We start from the raw sequence: 21,931 nt of genomic DNA, 5'->3' as shown, positions 1-21,931 counted from the left end.
CAAGTGAGTGTAAAACAGAAGCCTGTAATTGTTTTACATGATGGTAGGTTTGCTGGTGTCTTTTTTTGTCTCAAATATGTAAGATTTCAGGTACATCTTGCTACTTCTACTTACACTTAGGTAACACTACACATGCATGTACAAGCATACACACCCCTCTGGGTTTTCTTCTATTTTCATACTAGTTCTTGCTCTTCTTTATGTGTCCTCTTATCTCCATGGGGAAGTAGAACAGAATTCTTCCTCCATAAGCCATGCATGTCATAAGAGGCAACTAAAATGCCAGAAGAGAGGAGCTAGGGACCACTTCTGTACAGATTACTAAATTTATATAGAGAAACCTTTGCTTTTCTTTTTGGGCCACCTGCTTCGGTGGGATATGGCCAGTGCGTTGAAAGAAAGAAGAATAAGTAACTTGCTGTATCTTCGTTGCTATTCAGGCCACTTCATAAGACTGAAGATCACTTAACCACTCAGTGGTTAGCACACTGGCCTTCAAGTGTTAGGACTTGCCAGCCTTGGGTTCCAGCACCACCAGTTCCCAGATTTGATCAGCGATGCAAATATGTTAACCTATATTCTCCTTCATACTGTGCTTATATTTAATACACAAATTCCATTTGCAAGCAATTTTTAATAAGCAATTTAAATATTTTTCCTAAATTATTCAACAACAGCTAATGGATTTTGCTATTTAAACCTAGCAGTAACCAACAGCCAATCTGGATATCACACGTTTCTGTATACTTGCATGAATATGGGCTATATATAGAATTATATATATAAAATTCAATGTCACTATAATTATGTCAAAGCTATTCTTTCATTGCTATTGCAATTTTTTTTTATACAAAATTCAGCAAATAAAGTTATAAGCTTTTAAATGATTGTAATAATGTTGGAAGAATTACCAACAATATGTTAAGTTCAATTCGTGTGACATTTAATTGTGGCAACGTTTCGTTCTCCATGAGCTTCGTCAAACCATTATGGCTCGTGTCCTTTTACTCTTAAATGATTACCCTTATGTTTTACAGTCTATTAATACATTTTTACTACGACTGTTAAAAAAACTGAGGTATATTTTCAGTTATCACACCATACTGACAATTTACTAGATAGTAAATTCATGGGACAAATACAGTGGACCCCCGGATTAAGTCGTAATCGGAATAAGTAATATTCAGAATAAGTAACGGTTTTTCATCAAAATATTGGCTCGGTGATTGTCACTGAACTCGGAATAAGTCATTCATCCAGAACATGTCCGCGCGGCCTGAGTGGCCCAAACACTCCATGTACAGCCAGTGTGCCATTGTTTACCAGCCAGTGAGGACGATCCCACGCGTTCATACATTTTGTATTATTCCATTCTTTTTAGTGCTTGTAACTGCTAAATAAGCCACTTTGGGCCCAAAGAAAGCTTCTGGTGCCAGCCCTTTGGTAAAGAGGGTGAGAAACACTATAGAATTCAAGAAAGAGATCACTGCAAAAATGTGAAAGTGGAGTGTGTGTCGCTGAGCTGGCCAGGTTGTATAACAAACCCGATACAACCATTGCTTCTATCCTGGCCAAGAAAAAGGAAATCAAGGAAGCTGGTGTTGCAAAAGTTGCAAATATACTTACAAAACAGAGATCGCAAATACTGGGAGATGTGGAGACTTTGTTGCTGGTGTGGATCAACAAGAAACAATTATCAGGAGATAGTGTTATGCAGTCAATAATATGTGAAAAGGCAAGGCAGTTGCATGATGATCTTGTAAAGAAAATGCCTGGAACTAGCACTGATATTAGTGAATTTAAGGCCAGCAAAGGCTGGTTTCAGATATTTAAGAATCAGAGTGGCATACACAGTGTGACAAGGTGTTGCGGCCCCTGCCAAACTAGTGGTTAAATAGTTAACCTGCCGGCCGGCAGTACCACTGGGTGCGTCATCAAACCCAATGTGGGGGCTGCTGAGCCGGCCTTAGAGCAGTAAGAGCCTGAGTGCCTCACGGTACACACCTAAGCAGTAGGTACCTGACCACCGAAGGGTACACGTCTACTGGCTTTAGTAACAGTATGTACCAGAGCGCCTCGCTGTACACACCTAAGCAGTAGGTACCTGACCACCGAAGGGTACACGTCTACTGGCTTTAGTAACAGTATGTACCAGAGCGCCTCGCTGTACACACCTAAGCAGTAGGTACCTGACCACCGAAGGGTACACGTCTACTGGCTTTAGAAATATTATGTACCTGAGCGCCTCGCTGTACACACCTAAGCAGTAGGTACCTGACCACCGAAGGGTACACGTCTACTGGCTTTAGAAATATTATGTACCTGAGCGCCTCGCTGTACACACCTAAGCAGTAGGTACCTGACCACCGAAGGGTACACGTCTACTGGCTTCAACATTAAGTACCTGAACTCCTCAGGGTACACGTCTATGCAGTAGGTACCTGACCACCGAATCGTACCTATCTACTGGCGTTAGAAGAACCGCTCACCGCAGCTCACTGAGTCTGTTGGCCTCAGTTACTTGATGGCCGCATTCAGTGAGCTTGCAGCATGGTGTTCGGCTAGCGGTGTGTCAACCGCCTTTGGAGAGGATTTACTGGACTACCGGTGATGTCTGTGGACTCACCGTCTACGTTGATCAACTGTGGGCCGGAGTCGTCAGATGCTGTTTAGTGGGACATTACATGAAGAAAAGGTTGGAGTGTTACACTGAACTGGGCCAGGACCGTAGTGTGACACTGAGGGACGTACGATGGAGTGGAACACTGAGATATGCACAGGACCGTAGTGGAACACTGAGATGAAAAGGGTGTCGTGGGACACTGAAGATGGCCTGGTTGTAGTGTACACTGAACAGTGTCGTGTGACTGACTTCGTGTCGTGAGAGGCAGTTGATTGTAATTTATTATTATAAAAATGTTATTTATAATTTATTATTTTAGCATAGAGATATATATATATATATAGTGACACAGTAGTGTCAAGAGTTGTACCCTGTGTAGGGTTATTAATTATTTACTATTTTAGTTAGATGCTAATTATAATTTATTATAGTAACATGTACATATTATTATTATATCATAGTTCAAATACCTCTAGACCAAAGATAGTTGATTAAAGATTAATTTATTAATGTGTGTATTTATGTATCCCGAACTCTTTATTACAAAAGAAGTAAATCTTAATACCATCGTCTTTTAAAAATTACTTTTTTTGTAATATATGAGTGGCCTGTCCGGGAGGATAATGATTATCTAGAATGATTTCTGGACGATCATATCCGGGATGACGGTTCGGGATACATATTACATTGATCTTTGTGTGTCGGTCCTTTTGTGGTGGGGGTGTTGCGGCCCCTGCCAAACTAGTGGTTAAATAGTTAACCTGCCGGCCGGCAGTACCACTGGGTGCGTCATCAAACCCAATGTGGGGGCTGCTGAGCCGGCCTTAGAGCAGTAAGAGCCTGAGTGCCTCACGGTACACACCTAAGCAGTAGGTACCTGACCACCGAAGGGTACACGTCTACTGGCTTCAGTAACAGTATGTACCAGAGCGCCTCGCTGTACACACCTAAGCAGTAGGTACCTGACCACCGAAGGGTACACGTCTACTGGCTTTAGTAACAGTATGTACCAGAGCGCCTCGCTGTACACACCTAAGCAGTAGGTACCTGACCACCGAAGGGTACACGTCTACTGGCTTTAGAAATATTATGTACCTGAGCGCCTCGCTGTACACACCTAAGCAGTAGGTACCTGACCACCGAAGGGTACACGTCTACTGGCTTTAGAAATATTATGTACCTGAGCGCCTCGCTGTACACACCTAAGCAGTAGGTACCTGACCACCGAAGGGTACACGTCTACTGGCTTCAACATTAAGTACCTGAACTCCTCAGGGTACACGTCTATGCAGTAGGTACCTGACCACCGAATCGTACCTATCTACTGGCGTTAGAAGAACCGCTCACCGCAGCTCACTGAGTCTGTTGGCCTCAGTTACTTGATGGCCGCATTCAGTGAGCTTGCAGCATGGTGTTCGGCTAGCGGTGTGTCAACCGCCTTTGGAGAGGATTTACTGGACTACCGGTGATGTCTGTGGACTCACCGTCTACGTTGATCAACTGTGGGCCGGAGTCGTCAGATGCTGTTTAGTGGGACATTACATGAAGAAAAGGTTGGAGTGTTACACTGAACTGGGCCAGGACCGTAGTGTGACACTGAGGGACGTACGATGGAGTGGAACACTGAGATATGCACAGGACCGTAGTGGAACACTGAGATGAAAAGGGTGTCGTGGGACACTGAAGATGGCCTGGTTGTAGTGTACACTGAACAGTGTCGTGTGACTGACTTCGTGTCGTGAGAGGCAGTTGATTGTAATTTATTATTATAAAAATGTTATTTATAATTTATTATTTTAGCATAGAGATATATATATATATATAGTGACACAGTAGTGTCAAGAGTTGTACCCTGTGTAGGGTTATTAATTATTTACTATTTTAGTTAGATGCTAATTATAATTTATTATAGTAACATGTACATATTATTATTATATCATAGTTCAAATACCTCTAGACCAAAGATAGTTGATTAAAGATTAATTTATTAATGTGTGTATTTATGTATCCCGAACTCTTTATTACAAAAGAAGTAAATCTTAATACCATCGTCTTTTAAAAATTACTTTTTTTGTAATACAAGGCATGGTGAGGCTGCCAGTTTTGACAAAAAAGCGGCTGAAAAATATGTTCAGGACTTCAAGGGGTACATAGAGGCTGAAAAATTCAAACCCCAATAAGTGTTCAATTGTGATGAAACAGGCCTCGTTTGGACGAAAATGCCAAAGAGGACCTACATTACTCAGGAGGAAAAGGCACTCCCAGGACACAAGCCTATGAAAGACAGGCTAACTCTCAAGTTTTGTAGTAATGCTAGTGGGGATTTCAAAGTGAAGCCTTTACTAGTGTATCACTCTGAAAATCACAGTGTGTTCAAGAAAAACAGTGTCAAGAGAAAATTGTGTGTGATGTGGAAGGCAAACAGTAAGGTTCCATGACATGTTTGGCCCCAGTGTGAAAAAATACCTCCTGGAAAATAAATTGGAACAAGTGCTCCTGGTAATGGACAATGCTCCTGCTCATCCTCCAGACTTGGAAGAGCAAATGGTGCAGGAGTTTCGTTTCATCAAAGTGAAGTTCTTTCCCCCTAATACCACTCCTCTCTTCCAGCCAATGGGCCAGCAGGTTATTTCAATTTACAAAAAACTGTACACCAAAGCAGCATTTCTTTGAAACACTGCTTTGGTGAAGTGACCTCTGACACTGAATTGACCCTAAGAGAGTTCCAGAAAGATCACTTCAGTATCCTCAGTTGCATAAACCTTATAGGTAATGCTTGGGAGGTAATGACTTGCAGGACTTTGAACTCTGCTTGGAGAAAATTGTGGCCACAATGTGTACAAGAGAGGGATTTTGCAGGGTTTGGGGCTGACCCTGAGGAGCCTATGCCAGTTGTGGAAACTATTGTGGCATTGGGGAATTCCATGGGGTTGGATGAGAGTTTGGAGGATGTGGAAGAGTTGGAGGAGGACCACGATAAAGAGCTAACCACTACAGAGCTGCAAGATCTTCATCTGCAACAGCAACAGACCACAGCTAAGGAAATTGCTTCAGAGGAGGAGGAAGAGTGATGGAGGAAGGTGCCTTCTTCAAAGATTAAAGGCATTTGTACAATGTGGACAAAGGTGCAAACATTTATGGATGTACATCACCCTGACAAAGCTGTTGCAGGCTGTGCTGGCAACATGTACAATGACAATGTTGTGTCCCATTTTAGGGAAGTTTTAAAGAAATGCCAGAAACAGACCTCTCTGGAACACCTTTTTGAGCAACAAGGGTCCCGAGACTCTCAAGCTGGTCCTAGTGGCATTAAAAAGGGAAGTAACCCCAGAAAAGAACTTGGTACCTGAAGTCCTTGTGGAGGGGGATTCCCCTTCCAAACAATAGTACACCTCCATCCTCTCCCCTCCTCCCATCTCATCACTCATCAGTAAGTCTTCAATAAAGGTAAGTGTCATTTTAGCAATGTTTTATTCTGCATGTCTCATTGTTTTGTGTAGGGAAATGTATATTTCATGCAAAAAGCTTTTTTTTTTTAATACTTTCGGGTGTCGAGAACAGATTAATTGGATTTCTATTATTTCTTATGGGAAAATTAATTCGGAATTAGTCAGATTCGGGTTTAGTCACTCTCTTTGGAATGGAATAATTATGAAAACCTGGGGTCCACTGTAGTTAAAGGCAACACAAGAATGCTAGTAACCAATAACTTCACTAACTACACACTGCTCTGCCTTTAGCAGTCATTCACTCTGTTGAGACAGGTTCAGAGCACCCAGGATCTCGTACAGTGTTTGAACAAACAGTTGCGTGATACCATAAAACAGTTATGGCAATACATATTATACATACTACACTATGTATATTACTGACAACTTACCCAAGGTTTATTCATAAAAATGCTGAATAGGCTGGTTACTGATAATAGTAATTTAACGAAAAAGTTAAAGAATGATCTTGCAGCACTGCCATGATCAATGTTTTTGGACTGCATATGAATGTCATAGCATATGCCATTTATAAAAAAAAAAAAAAAAAAAAAAAAAAAAAAAAAAAAAAAAAAAAAAAAAAAAAAAAAAAAAAAAAAAAAATCCACTGGAGTCAGAGGTCTAACAGATGAGACTAAATTAGCCCTTTCCTGCATAAAAGTTAATACCTGCAGTTTTTCCCATATCCTCTTCATCATCAGGGCTAAAATGTGATGACAGCAAAATTATGTTTATAGTACAGGTCGGCCATCACTAATCCAGCAATCAGTTACCCAGTTCCATCAGTAATCCGGCACTAATTTCGACTAGCATAATTTCAAATTTCATCATTATACCGACTCAGAAATTGTGCAGATAGTCGTAAATCCACAGCAGCAAGCCAGTGGAGGAGAAAGCAGTGATGAAAATTAGGCAGATGTAGCAGTCTCTCTATTGAATGGTTAATTAAGCAAATACTAACCTAACCACTCTGTAATCAGGCAAACTCACTAATCTGGCATACTACAGGTCCCAATGATGCCGGATTAGTGATGGCCGACCTGTATATGCAAACCGAGACTCCAAGTTTTATATGTCTCTTGCTTCTATTCATTTGCATAAACAGGGTTTTGTGAGAAAAAATAATGTTACTACAGGACCTAGGATATATACCATACATTGTTCATCAGTTTGGTTATAAAATTTTTATTTTATAATATATAACCTGGGTTCACAGACTCTGCACCTGTCTGCAACACTACCACTATCACAACCACCACTACTTATATACTATATCCTCCGTTTCTCTTCATTTGCATTACCAAGATTGAAAATATGAGAGGAACCTGGATTTAATGTGCATACAATACCTACTTTATAGACACAGAATCACTGGTTGATAATCTCATATTTTGTAATAAAGAAGGATGTATGAAGGTATCAGCAATGCTCATCTTTCTCCCTCCCTACCTCCCCACTCCTCTATTTCTTGCTCTTAGTGTTATCATTAAAAAAGTGAGGGAAATGACACTTATTTAAATAATTTTTTTTTATTATTATTATTAATACATCGGCCATTTCCCACCAAGGTAGGGTGGCCCAAAAAAGAAAAACTTTTACCATCATTCACTCCATTACTGTCTTGCCAGTGGTGCACTTACACTACAGTTATAAAGCTGCAACATTCACAACACTCCTTCAGAGTGCTAGAACTGTACTTCCCATCTCCAGGATTCAAGTCCAGCCTGCCAATTTACCTGAATCCCTTCGTAAATATTACCCTGCTCACACCCCAACAGCATGTCAAGTCCTAAAAACCATTCGTCTCCATTTGCTCCTATCTAACATGCTCACGCATGCTTGCTGGAAGTCCAAGCCCCTAGCACACAAAACCTCCTTTACCCCCTCCTTCCAACCATTCCTAGGCCGACCCCTACCCCCCCTTCTCTCCACTAGAGATTTATACACTCTTGAAGTCATTTTATTTTGTTCCATCCTCTCTGCTCCATCCGTAGCTCAATAGCTAGGGCAATCAGCTCACACACCGAGGTCCGGAGATCAAATCTCCGGTATGGCTGGAAAACAATGGGGATGTGTTTCCATAAGACACCTGCTGTCCCTGTTCACCCATCAGTATAAAATGGGTACCTGGGTGTTAGTCGATTGATGTGGGTCACATCCTGGGACAAAACTGACCTAATTTGCCCAAAATGCTCAGCATAAGTGGTTTTCTATATGGTGGTACAGTATGTCATTGATGTCAGCTAGACCTGTATACCTAGTACATGTACTTGTAGAGATGATGATGATGCTGATATGATTATGATACGATAATATAATATTATTATTATTATTATTATTATTATACATGTCCGAACCACCTCAACAACCCCTCCTCAGCCCTCTGGATAATAGTTTTGGTAATCCTGCACCTCCTCCTAATTTTCAAGCTATGAATTCTCTGCATTATATTCACACCACACACTGCCCTCAGACACGACATCTCCATTGCCTCCAGCTTTCTTCTTGTTGCAACATTCACCACCCATGCTTCAAATATTCCCTCCATCTTCCCAATACTTCCAACTCTCCATTCAACAACTCTCTTCTCCTATTTTTAACTATCAAATCCATTTGTTCTCTAGGCTTCCTCAGCTTATTAATTTCACTCCAAAACTTTCTTATTTTCAACAAAATTTGATGATGACATCTAACTCACTTTCTCATTGGTCTCTTTTACATTGCTTCACCACTCTCTTTTCCTCTCCCTATACTCCTCCCTTCTTGCATCTCTTCTTTGTAAAAACCTCTCATATGTTAATTTTTTCATCATTCCACCAATTGCTCTTCTTCCTTCCTGCACCCTTTCCTGTAACCACAAACTTCTGCTGAACCACTTAATTCATTAATTAAATTATGTACTAATGAATTAAGTGGTTTATATTTACAAAAGCACTGTGGTAGTCAATTTCACATCAGAGAGGGGAAACCCATCCTCTTAACCACAGACATCATGGTACTGTTGTAAAAACAGTCATATGGGTGGCTGTTGATGGAGCCCTGAAAAGTTGAGATATGACTTGCACATCAATGTGAACTGAGCCCTGAAAAGTTGAGATATGACTTGTACATCAATGTGAACTGGTTATCAGCTTTCTGTTCATGTGGGAGGCAGACTATCACCATTTATCTTGTATTTGTTGTTTTTCCAGTGTAACCTAACCTAGCTTTGAAATACACTGCAAAGCCTATGAAGAAGTAGATGGCCACAGACCCCTGGGCCACCATAATCCTCAAAACCAACAACAGGGCAGTGATAACCCGAGACAGATTCTTCATTATTTTGATAAATTTTTTCACTTCTTTTTTTTGGATAAGCTGGCATTCATTTCATGGGGGTACTACTCTGGGTATATTTATTTAGTAAAAATATCTTGTCTTATTGGCTGGTAATATATGGCATTTTTACTGAAGTTTGGAGACTGGTTGTAGTAGTGGCAAGTGATATTTAAGGCAGGAAATAGGCTGCTGAACTCCTTGTCATATATTTGTGTAGGTACTGTACAGGGTCACATCAATTTTCTCCGCACATTTCTAGATAAGCAACAACAGCTACAATGTAAGGAGTGGAAGACTGATTTTTTTTTATTCTTTATGTATTACAAAGTTTTAAGAACATGTGGTTGGCATTTTTGTTGGCTCCAGGAACAACCCTAGTGTTCCCCATGTGTTTTTTTAGTTCATTTTATTAGATGTCATTTTTCAGGAACCTAACTACCGTTTTTATTTTTTTCAACAAGTCGGCCGTGTCCCACCAAGGCAGGGTGACCCAAAAAGAAAATACTTTCATCATCATTCAACACTTTCACCTCACTCTCACATAATCACTGTTTTTGCAGAGGTGCTCAGAACACAACAATTTAGAAGTATATACGTATAAAGATACACAACATATCCCTCCAAACTGCCAATATCCTAAACCCCTCCTTCAAAGTGCAGGCATTGTACTTCTCATTTCCAGGACTCAAGTCCGGCTATATAAAATAACTGGAACCTAACTACTATCTTAGTCATTTGTTGTCATATAACAGTACAAGAGTTGACCAGACATGTATGCACATTACATGGCTCTGCCATCAAAACTGTCAGAGTACATAGGTCTTACCCTGCATCTTGCGCTTCATGGGCTCTAATTATGGACAGAAGATTATTGTGTTGTAAGAAGTCACAGCAAGCTGCATAGCTGTGAAAAAAAAATTAGTTGCATATATTAAAATGGTAGAGAGTCCAGCTACATCATATCATTAATTTTAGAATTAACATTATAATGCTGTACATAACATCTGTATTTTTACTAAGCCTGTATTGAAATTATCAATTACATGTTGAAGAATCAATGAACTGTACATAAAAGAGAGAAGCTTACGACGACGTTGTGTATCGTTCCAGTCACAGTATTGTGCCTTTTTTTTTTTTTGTTATTAATGAACTGTAATTACGGTTTTTAAATAGTATTTTCAAAAATGAGCTAAACTCTACATTTACTGTAAAACTTTTCACACTGCCTGTAGAACTTCAAAACAATACTCCAGTCAATACCACAGGTGCAGTGTAACACTGTCTTAGACTATAATAAAAAAAATTTACAGAGTTTTACCTGTAAAAGTATGAACAACCTCTAACAGAGTTGTGGGAGAAGTGTTCGGCATTTTTCTCATTACCAAAATCCTCCAATGGATCAGACCAAAGTATGTCACACATGGGACCAAATGCAGGTGGCTCTTTGAACCGGTCCAGCTGCAATGAAAAGTTTTTTTTATTAGATCTAATATACAAGTCTTAAATAATCTTGGCTTGCCCAAAATTACACTTAATTAAGTTCACAGAGAAGCTGTAGTGTGCCAGTCTTTCAAACAATGCTCTGAGGTGTGTCAAATGTTCCCAGTTGTCACTATAAACCACTAAGTCGTCCAGGTACACTTCCATTCTGGTAATCAAAAGATAAAACTGAGGGACAATATTTGACCCATGGAAAACACAAAAGGTTAGTGTAGCAAGCTAAACTAAATGCAGTCACAAATAATTTCCAAATGTACACACTTGTTTTTAAAATAAAGTAGATCAGAAGGTAGGTGTAGTGTAGATCATTCATTACCCGTGGCAATAATATATAAAAGAAGAATGAAGATCAAATTAACAAAAGACCTACTATCATGAATACATATACCATAATATCAAATCAAGTTAAAATAACCAAGATTAGTTAAATTTAAATTGAATTAAGTTAGAATGTCAAAAGGCTCTTCCTAAAAGTTCCAATATAATTACAGACATCCCAGTGATTACTGAAACCATGATTAAAGCAAAATGGCCCAAGTCACAGGCAAACAGTTAAAATGTGTTCTGAAGTCACCTGCACACCACATGTTACACATGTCAGTGAAGAGGCAGGACCAGGAGCTATGACTCAACCCCTGCAACCCCAACTAGGCAAGTACAGGGCAAGGCAAGAGCACCTACAAACAGGTCAGTATGGGCAAGATCATGTGCCTGATCTGCAACTGCAAGATATTTTCCTCAGTGATGATTTCTATTGAAGGAGATTACTTCAAGCCAAACCCTGCATAACTTGGATAACAGGACAAGTACATTCACTTATGAATACTGTGGCTGGAACAAATTGCCAAAAACCCGGACCTAGGAGAGTTAGGATGATGTTTCAGTCGATCATGGATCATTCAACAATGATCCAGGACAGAATGAAACATCATTTTAATTTTCCTCTCACAAGTGAAGGCTTTTGGTAAATTTATTGGAAACATTTCAGTGCTGGGACCTTGGTCACTCCAAATGACTCAAAAGTATGACAAAGTACAGAGAAAGATAAAGAGAAAAAGAAAGCTAGAACGTCTTGAATTCCTGCGAGCACTTCACCTCCGTGTTTCTATGCTGAAGATGACCCCAGACTTCTGGGAATATGGGAAGGTGGAGCAGGTGGCATGCTGCTGCTGCTGCTGCTGCTGCTGCTGCTGCTAGAAACAAGACTTATGCTTCTGACTGAGTTTAGTCTTTGTTGTATTTCTGGACCTTCCAGTAGCCAGAGAAGAAACAGAAGCAAACTTCGAGGCTTTGGCATCTAACAAGACATGCTATTATTGGTGCAGCTGAAGCCAGATTCTTTGAACAGGCATCCTAGATGAGTACACCCCAACAAGAGGTGGCAGTGAAAGCGCCTTCTCATAGGTGGAGTGACCCTTGGAGGAAATAGGATGGTCATCTCTCCTCTCATCCTATGACTCCAGAAGGCCTTCCTTGGCAGATGCACCTCATGGGCATGTCAGGAAATTCCTCCACCCTCCTCCTCCCACAACCTTCGGGCCACCCAAAAGGTGGAATCAGTTGAGCAAGCAGGGATGGTAGTCACCTGGACAGGTGGTGGGGCCACTGGAAAGACGCCTGATGGCAGGACAGGAAGAATACCAGTGGTAGGGTAGGTTATGTTCCAAGGACTATCCCACGGCAGCGGGGCTTAAGCTGTTAGAAGCAATAGCCACGTAAATCTGCTAGGATGCAGGATAGTATACCTTTGCAGGGTTAAGAGCCCTATGCCAGGTTTGTATGGCATTCACCACATCACCATCAGCCATCCTCTTTATCCTCCGAATCACAACTATTAGAGAATTCAGAAGCTGAATATCCTCATCATTCATGCTCGAGCAAACAATGAGAAACTATGTCATAGCATTAGTTCAATTAACTGATAGTTAGCACATTCTCCCCTGAGTTCCCTTGAAACATGAGGGCACAGGCATGCCTAGGTCAAAAAATCTATCACCAGCTTTTCCTCTGATATCTGGTAGATATTAGGCCACAAGATGGGAAAAGCAGCATTTTCATCAACCTTACAAAAGTAGACTGGGAAGCTTACAGAGGCTTCTTTCCAAAATGGGGGTGGAATCAGGGCCAGGGCCAGTGGCAGCAACAACAAGCAGGTGGACGGTTAAGTTCGGCTCTGGATCAGCGCCATGATCCATGCCGGTGCAAATGTAATCAGATTCGCTTTCCCAGAAGAACCAGAAAACGTTGTTTGTACCTCTACAGACAAATACTGAGTTACATGGAAGAGAAAGCAGAGCAGAAGGCGGAAAGAAATGAAGTACCACTGTCATGCCAATAATCACCATACTCCACATTAATATGACAAGCGATGCCAATCTTTTTTCCAGGGATCCCCCTCCCCCCCCTCTAACCCTACCCAGTACATAGCCCTGGGACGAGTCTCCCATTAGTAACACAACCAGGCTTAGCTAAACTGCTTATTTAGTGGGAGCACTGGAGGGACTAGCAACATTCAGCTAGTAATGATCTTAGGTAAACCTGCAACAACACAAACAGTTGCAATACTCCTGGTGAACACCAGTAATACTCCTACCACTAGATAGCTACTGAGTATACCACTAGGTGGTCAACCAAAAGGTCTACTTGATGGTCCACTCCGCTTTGGGTGTTGGGAACGACCTCAGCACACTAACTGGCAGAAGATCAAGCACCCCTTTCATCATCCCCTGGAGAAAAATTTAACAAGGAAATATCTCCACTACATAAACAAAAAAAATCAGGAAAGCGAGGTGTAAAATCCTGGGTTCTCAGTTGAGCTAAGCCGCTCAAACCTCGTTACTATAAGATGACCCAGTACCGGGGGATTGGGAAGGCGAACAGCAACTGCAAAGCAAGGGCAGCCTCAAATCCTTGGATCAAGAACCCTTCACAAGCGTCAAGGCACCTCACCTAAAGATAATTTTTATTGGTTCTTAGTCTTACAACCGTATGGCAGAAATTCTTCACTTTCGTTTTCGAAAATCCTTATGGAACTTCTAGAATATTGGTTTATCACCTTATCGATTACTACATCCAACAGCATAACGAACAATTACCACAGTAGAGGCTTACAAAGCTGAATCAAACACGACACACTCGTATATGGTTTGACGTGCAACATGTATGACAGGATAAGTCGGTAACCTATGACATCACATACAAATCTCACTATTGTCACTGAGTGAAACAGTTATTATTTGCTTTTCACATTTTTTTTTTTACCCTATTTGTCGGCGAGTTTTGCCATCCAACGAAACGCCCATGTCAAATTATCAACCCTGGCGAATAGACCACCACCATCCATCCATTCATTGATTCTGCTGCCCGGTCATTCATTAGTGTCTGCAGATGCTGACGTGTTCAATACGCATTCATTCACTCTGGTCTCATTCAGCACATAAGATGGTTATACACAAGCCACTTGTGTAGCACTACAATATCAGGAAACTTTTCACTCACGAGCGAAAGTTTCCTACCAAAATATTATACTCTCAAGTGTTATTTACATTGTCAGTATACTTACATCAGGTTACTGACGCGAGATGGTTAGTACGACAAGTTCAACGTTTATAAAATGTTACATAATAGCAATACACCCACCATCAGTAAAGAATGCTTTATTTCATAATCTAGGGATTAAAGTAAGCTCTCAGTGTACAAACACACACCTCAGTGTACACACCCAGCACACACGGGAGTATATACCCAGTGAGAAGGTCGGTGGGTACACATTATGGGTTAGACACAGTCCATCAATCTTGAATAGATTGATGGACTGAACACATCGACTCAAGGTTGAGGGACTGATTACCTCATTCTCCTCCTGTTCTTCAAGTTTCTCCTACGTATGGACTGATGAAGCCACTGTGTGGCAAAACGTTTCCTCAATAAAGATACCCAAGAGTTGCACATGTGTCTAATTTATCAACATGTCGGTTCTCTGAACCATTCATCCACAAACACATTATGGGAAACAGGAGCAGCAGCAAACCTAGGAAGAACATGAGGGACAGAAGGAGGACGACGAGGAAGAGGAGGAAGAAGAGGAAGAAGAGGAAGAGGAAAAAGGAAAAAGAGGAAAAAGAGGAAGAAGTGGAAGAGGAAGAAGAGGAAGAAGAGGAAGAGGAAGAGAAAGAAGAAGAGGAGGAAGAGGAAGAGCAGCAGCAGCAGCAGCAGCAGCAGCAGCAGCAGCCGCAGCCGCAGCCGCAGCAGCCGCAGCAGCAGCAGCCGCCGCCGCCGCCGCCTGAAGAGTCTGCCGGGAGCTGATTGATCTCTACCGTTGCCAGGGTAACCATAGTGCACGCGCCGCCGCCCCTGCCCCGCCACCAGTTGCCGCAGTGCCGCCGCCGCCGCCGCCCCTGCCCCGCCACCAGTTGCCGCAGTGCCGCCACCGCCCCTGCCCCGCTACCAGGCGCGGCAGTGCCGCAGATGCCCCTACCCCGCCACCAGTTGTCGCAGCGCCGCCGCCCATTCGTTATCCCGTCACCACTCATTCCTTGCCCAGTAACCGCCTATTCCATTCCATTCCTTGCCCCATCAACAGGTGCCATCACCTATTCCTTGACCCCCTTCTAACAGCTGCCATCACCACTCTTTCCCTGACCCACCAACAGCTGCCATCACCACTCTTTCCCTGACCCACCAATAGGTGCCATCACCACTCTTTCCCTGACCCACCAACAGGTGCCACCACTCATTCCCTGACCCACCAACAGGTGCCACCACTCATTCCCTGACCCACCAACAGGTGCCACCACTCATTCCCTGACCCACCAACAAGTGCCACCACTCATTCCCTGACCCACCAACAGGTGCCACCACTCATTCCCTGACCCACCAACAGGTGCCACCACTCATTCCATGACCCACCAACAGGTGCCACCACTCATTCCATGACCCACCAACAGGTGCCACCACTCATTCCATGACCCACCAACAGGTGCCACCACTCATTCCATGACCCACCAACAGGTTACCTGGAGGTTATTCCGGGGATCAACGCCCCCGCGGCCAGGTCCATGACCAGGCCTCCCGATGGATCAGGGCCTGATCAACTAGGCTGTTACTGCTGGCCGCACGCAGTCCAACGTACGAGCCACAGCCCGGCTGATCCGGCACTGACTTTAGGTATCTGTCCAGCTCTCTCTTGAAGGCAGCCAGGGGTTTATTGGCAATTCCCCTAATGCTTGATGGGAGGCTGTTGAACAGTTTTGGGCCCCGGACACTTATGGTGTTTTCTCTTAGTGTACCAATGGCGCCCCTACTTTTTATTGGGGGCATTTTGCATCGCCTGCCCAGTCTTTTACTTTCGTAGGGAGTGATTTCTGTGTGCAGATTTGGGACCATTCCTTCCAAGATTTTCCAAGTGTAGATTATGATATATCTCTCCCTCCTGCGTTCCAACGAGTACAAGTCAAGTGCTTCCAAGCGTTCCCAGTAGTTAAGGTGCTTGACAGAACTTATACGTGCAGTAAAGGATCTCTGTACACTCTCTAGATCTGCGATTTCACCTGCTTTGAATGGAGATGTTAATGTACAGCAGTATTCCAGCCTAGAGAGAACAATTGATTTGAAAAGGATCATCATGGGCTTGGCATCTCTCGTTTTGAAAGTTCTCATTATCCATCCTATCATATTCTTTGCACGTGCGATCGTGGCACTGTTGTCATCCTTGAAAGTGAGATCCTCAGACATTACTACTCCCAGGTCCCTTACATTGTGCCACCACTCATTCCATGACCCACCAACAGGTGCCACCACCACCACTCATTCCCTGACCCACCAACAGGTGCCACCACCACCACTCATTCCCTGACCCACCAACAGGTGCCACCACCACCACTCATTCCCTGACCCACCAACAGGTGCCACCACCACCACTCATTCCCTGACCCACCAACAGGTGCCACCACCACTCATTCCCTGACCCACCAACAGGTGCCACCGCCACTCATTCCGACCCACCAACAGGTGCCACCACCACTCATTCCCCGACCCACCAACAGGTGCCACTACCACTCATTCCCCGGCCCACCAACAGGTGCCACCACCACTCATTACCCGACCCACCAACAAGTGCCACCACCACTCATTCCCTGACCCACCAACAGGTGCCACCACCACTCATTCCCTGACCCACCAACAGGTGCCACCGCCACTCATTCCCTGAGCCACCAACAGGTGCCACCGCCACTCATTCCCTGACCCACCAACAGGTGCCACCACCACTCATTCCCTGACCCACCAACAGGTGCCACCACCACCCGTTCCCTGACCCACCAACAGGTGCTGCCACCACTCGTTCCCTGATCCACCAACAGGTGCTGCCACCACTTATTCCCTGACGCACCAACAGGTGCTGCCACCACTCATTCCCTGACCCACCAACAGGTGCTGCCACCACTCATTCCCTGACCCACCAACAGGTGCTGCCACCACTCATTCCCTGACCCACCAACAGGTGCTGCCACCACTCATTCCCTGACCCACCAACAGGTGCCACCACTCATTCCCTGACCCACCAACAGGTGCCACCACTCATTCCCTGACCCACCAACAGGTGCCACCACTCATTCCCTGACCCACCAACAGGTGCCACCACTCATTCTCTGACCCACCAACAGGTGCCACCACTCATTCCCTGACCCACCAACAGGTGCCACCACTCATTCCCTGACCCACCAACAGGTGCCACCACTCATTCCCTGACCCACCAACAGGTGCCACCACTCATTCCCTGACCCACCAACGGGTGCCACCATTCATTCCCTGACCCACCAACAGGTGCCACCACTCATTCCCTGACCCACTAACAGGTGCCACTCCTCATTCCCTGACCCACCAACAGGTGCCACCATTCATTCCCTGACCCACCAACAGGTGCCACCACTCATTCCTTGACCCACCAACAGATGCCACCGCCCATCCCTTACCTCCCCCAACAGCTGCACCAACTGTTTTCAAAAATTAATTTGATCAATTCCTTGTAGTTGTTGATTAAGCAGATGGTAGACTACGCGACCTGAGTACCAACAGTGAGGGAGCAGAGTGAAGCAGGGAGGGAGCAGAGTGAAACAAGGAGGGAGCAGTGGGAGCAGGGAGGAGCAGTGTGGAGGAGTGGGGGGGGGCAGAGTGGAGCACAAGTTGGGAGCAGGGTGGAGGGAGCAGGGTGGAGGGAGCAGCAGGTGCAGAGTAATGGACACATGGTCAGATCATCTCCTCAAACATCAACAGTGTTATAACCTCGTTGTCAAAGTCTAACCTAAAAAAAAAACCCCACAGGGAAAAGTTGTACAAGACACAAGACTCTCCCCAGGAAGCGTGCGAGGGGAAAGGGAGGGAGGGAGGGATCTGTCTGGACCCCCACACACACAACTCTCGAGTACACAGTCGTATTCTTCGCAGACAATACTATTTCTTTATGCGAGTGTCTGTCAACTACACATGGGGGGAGGGAAGGAGTGAGGTGGAACTGGAAACAGGTGGTTAACGGCCAGATGTGAACCCGACAGCCTGTAGACAGACTCCTCTCGGAACAACTAACGAAGGATGAGGACCAAACACCCAGACCCTGCTGATTCCTGTATAACTTGCTTCTTGTCTGCAGGGCCCACCGGATCCACCGGTGCGTCTATTCAGGTATCCCACGAAGTCAAGAAAGTACAAAGATGTTATAGAGCGAGTTCTAACAGCAGCCTTCGCCTGGGCACCTTCCCCTCATCTGCCGGGACACTAGCCTGACTCTACCAAGGGAACTACATTCGTCTCCATTCCCTTCTATAACCCCTACATCCTCGACCCACGCATGTAGAGGGGTTACAGAGGTCTCAAAAAGCATCAGCAGTAGAGTCCAGGGGCAGAAGGGAGGGGGGCATTAGAAACAACCCAAGTCCATGTATTGAAGCTCAAGTCGGCGGTCACTTGTCACAACGTAGGTCTGAGTGGCGGAGGCTTTAGCGGAGTCAGTCCATTAACTGCACCCAAACCAAACCCATAAACTGTCCCAGGCCATTGGAAATCTTGATGTAAAATTAAATTTCCCCGCTAGGTAAGCTGAAAAAAAGAAGAGGGGTAGGGATACTGAAAGAGAACAGGGGTGGGGATACTGAAAGAGAACAGGGGTGGGGATACTGAAAGAATAGGGGTGGGGATATTGAAAAAGAATAGGAGGTGGGATAATGAGAATAGGGGTGTGGATACTAGATTAAGTGGCGGGCATTTCGCCACTACGGTAAGGCGACCCAAGTTCTTGGAGGAAGGGAGGAAGGGGGTATGAAGATTCTCCAGCACACTGCATGAATATATTATTAGAGACGTACCTTCCTGATGTCGTCTAGTGTGTGTAACTCGGGTGAGAGACCGCCGTGGACACACAGGAACTGGTGGTTCATAAGTGCGGCTAGTGGAAGGCAGTCGAAGGCCTCCATGCACGCGTCGTACACTCGTTCACTGTATTTGATCTTACCTGCAACAACATAACAATAACTATCTCGCCTGTCCTATAGCAAGCTACAGAAAATTCCAGGAGTGAGAAAGGCGAGAGAGGGTGAAGGTGATGAAAGAGGGGAAAGGCAAAGAGACGAGAACTGGGTTAAATTGCGTTATCGCAGATCAGTTGGGCGTTTCTAGATATTCTGATCGGTATTTTCATTTTTTTTTTAGGGATAGTTGACGCTGTCTCGAATGTTTTCTTCGTACTGAAATCATTAGATACATACACTTCCAACTCATCCACAACACCGGTTTCACACATCGACATTTGCCCCTAACTTATGACTTCCAGCATGACTGCAATTTTCTTATACTGACATTTTTCCCTAGAGTATGACTTGATGTAAAGCACTGAGGAGTAGGATTATAAGGGGCACTAAGTGTTAGAGAGGAGAGCGGTTATTAAGGCTAGTACTGCAGGATAATCCATCGCTTTACAACTATATAATGTATTTCTGTATGAAGATTAAAATCTGATTATTTATATATAAAAATAACTACTTAATATAAAATATTAAATCTTTCACAGAGCTTCAAACAATGATGTACCAGGAGTAACTGAAGACAAAGAATATATCAAGTAAAAAGTGAAGTTAGATGCAAAGACGAGTGTCAACACAATGGGTCAGGTACTTACATTCTTGTTTAAATGTGAAGTATTCTGTTAAATGCCTACACTCATGGTTTCCTCTTAATAGAAATAACGTGTTGGGGTAGCATATCTTTAGCGCCCATAGATACAGAACACACTGAAAGTAAGAGAAAACAATGCTGAATTATATCTTATTAAAAACACAAATAGCAAACATAACTCCATTAATATAATCACAATTCACTAGTTCCAACTTACAGCAAAAAAAAAAAAGAAAAGAAAAGTAAATGCAAGATTATATTTTATTTTAATATATTCGTTATTATGTTCTCAAACATTGCTACACTGAAGATGCTATCAAAATGGCAGTTGGTGCATCATTTTTACCTGCCCTGCCCTTCTATACTCAACACTGCCTCCTACCTGACGCATCTTATTGCCGTTGTGTGTAAATTGCGCCACTTGTGCAATAGATCAAGATCCACTACACCGCTCGCTCCACTACCCAGCATGGTGGCAGCCGCACTCTCCACTAGCCTCTTACTGCTACACAGTCTTAAAATATTCTATGAGGCTGCTACACAGTCTTACAATATTCTATGTTGACATCCACCTAGCCACTAAAACCGAGTACCATCAGCGGTGTATGGCAGATTAGCACACACGAGTGGCATACAAAAGCCTGAACAAGAGCTTTCAAAAGCCTATTCACATAATAGTAGATATTATAGCACGCAGCTTAAAAATAAGGCTCCAATCCAGCAATAAAAAATAATTAACCACTATGAGGTGCTTAAAATTGGAAGCAAAGAATATAAAGTTGAAGGAAGAGCCGGGGATAAGACATATGATCAAGACATATAATACTTTGGAAAACAATCAAGGTGAACAATGACGAGACTTCCGCATTCAACATGGGAATGACTAAGGATGAGCGACTCCAGATGAAGGCTCAACCCCCAGTCAAACACTCTTAGTATTCATTCAGCATATATACGTATAGTAAAAGAAGTGTTAAGTTGCCAGAGAAAACGCTTAAAGTGATTTGGCACGCGTTTATTACATTATATGGTGAGAAAGATGTGGACCCGCCATTTCTGTGAAGTCCTAGTCTATATAATTATGCCAAGAGTCTAGCTATATCGAGTATACAAGTTTTGTTCATATCAAAGTTAATTTCAAGATGTACTGTTAACATGTGCGTGTGTGAAGGTGGGTCAGACTAGTGGCATTTACACTATCTCAATCCACAGTTGTCATAACAATGACATCACAAATTACTTTTCATTCAGTGTAAAGCCTCACTCGGAATGGAATGCAGTGACGATTAATTAATTTATACTCCCTTCACACATGCCGCTGCCAGGGACACTACAAATCACTTATAATTCGGATTTTACCTTATAGTGAATTAAGAATGTATTTTTTTTTATACTCCATTAATCTTGGTTTTCCATTGTATCAGTCGGCAAGTAAACAGTGAAATATTTTGACTCGACTCGCTTGACGAAGTTATAGTGTCCTCAGAATATTTTTTACAGGTTTACTCAGACTTGTGCCAAAACTTGAGTGCATATGTTTTGTTTTTTTCCCTCAAAGTCCGTATCATGTCTGAAGCAGATTTATAGATTGTGGCAAAACGGTAATGAACATCCGACCTCCGAAATACCATTTCATCTAAGCAAGTTTCTTTGAGGGCCATTAACTGTGTCAGCACTAATTCTCAGATGCCTCATGTATAAGATCGAACAAGTAAATACGAGCAGCAATACTTACAACACTTCATAATAATAGTCTTTTTGTAAGACTGAGGGAAAGGGTGAGGAGGAAAAGTTGTATATACCAAATTACCCACAAGCGACAAGTTGTCAGCGGTAAGTC

At 43.3% G+C, this 21,931-nt stretch overlaps 1 protein-coding gene across 1 annotated transcript in view; it reads right to left on the bottom strand.

Annotated features, from left to right (window-relative positions):
- The window catches only part of LOC128690437 (serine/threonine-protein phosphatase 2B catalytic subunit 2), a gene marked incomplete at its 5' end in the record, with an annotated part of 171,801 nt that overhangs the window by 66,449 nt on the left and 83,421 nt on the right, over window positions 1-21,931 (bottom strand). The window contains 4 exon segments of the mRNA XM_070089689.1: window positions 10,256-10,333; window positions 10,748-10,887; window positions 19,287-19,432; window positions 20,096-20,207. Of these exon segments, the coding sequence (XP_069945790.1) occupies window positions 10,256-10,333; window positions 10,748-10,887; window positions 19,287-19,432; window positions 20,096-20,207 (476 nt within the window).

Source organism: Cherax quadricarinatus, chromosome 29, assembly GCF_038502225.1.
Source record: "Cherax quadricarinatus isolate ZL_2023a chromosome 29, ASM3850222v1, whole genome shotgun sequence".
NCBI lineage: Eukaryota > Metazoa > Arthropoda > Malacostraca > Decapoda > Parastacidae > Cherax > Cherax quadricarinatus.
Note: the sequence above shows the minus strand (reverse complement) of the source record. Positions and strands in the feature narration are given on the sequence as shown.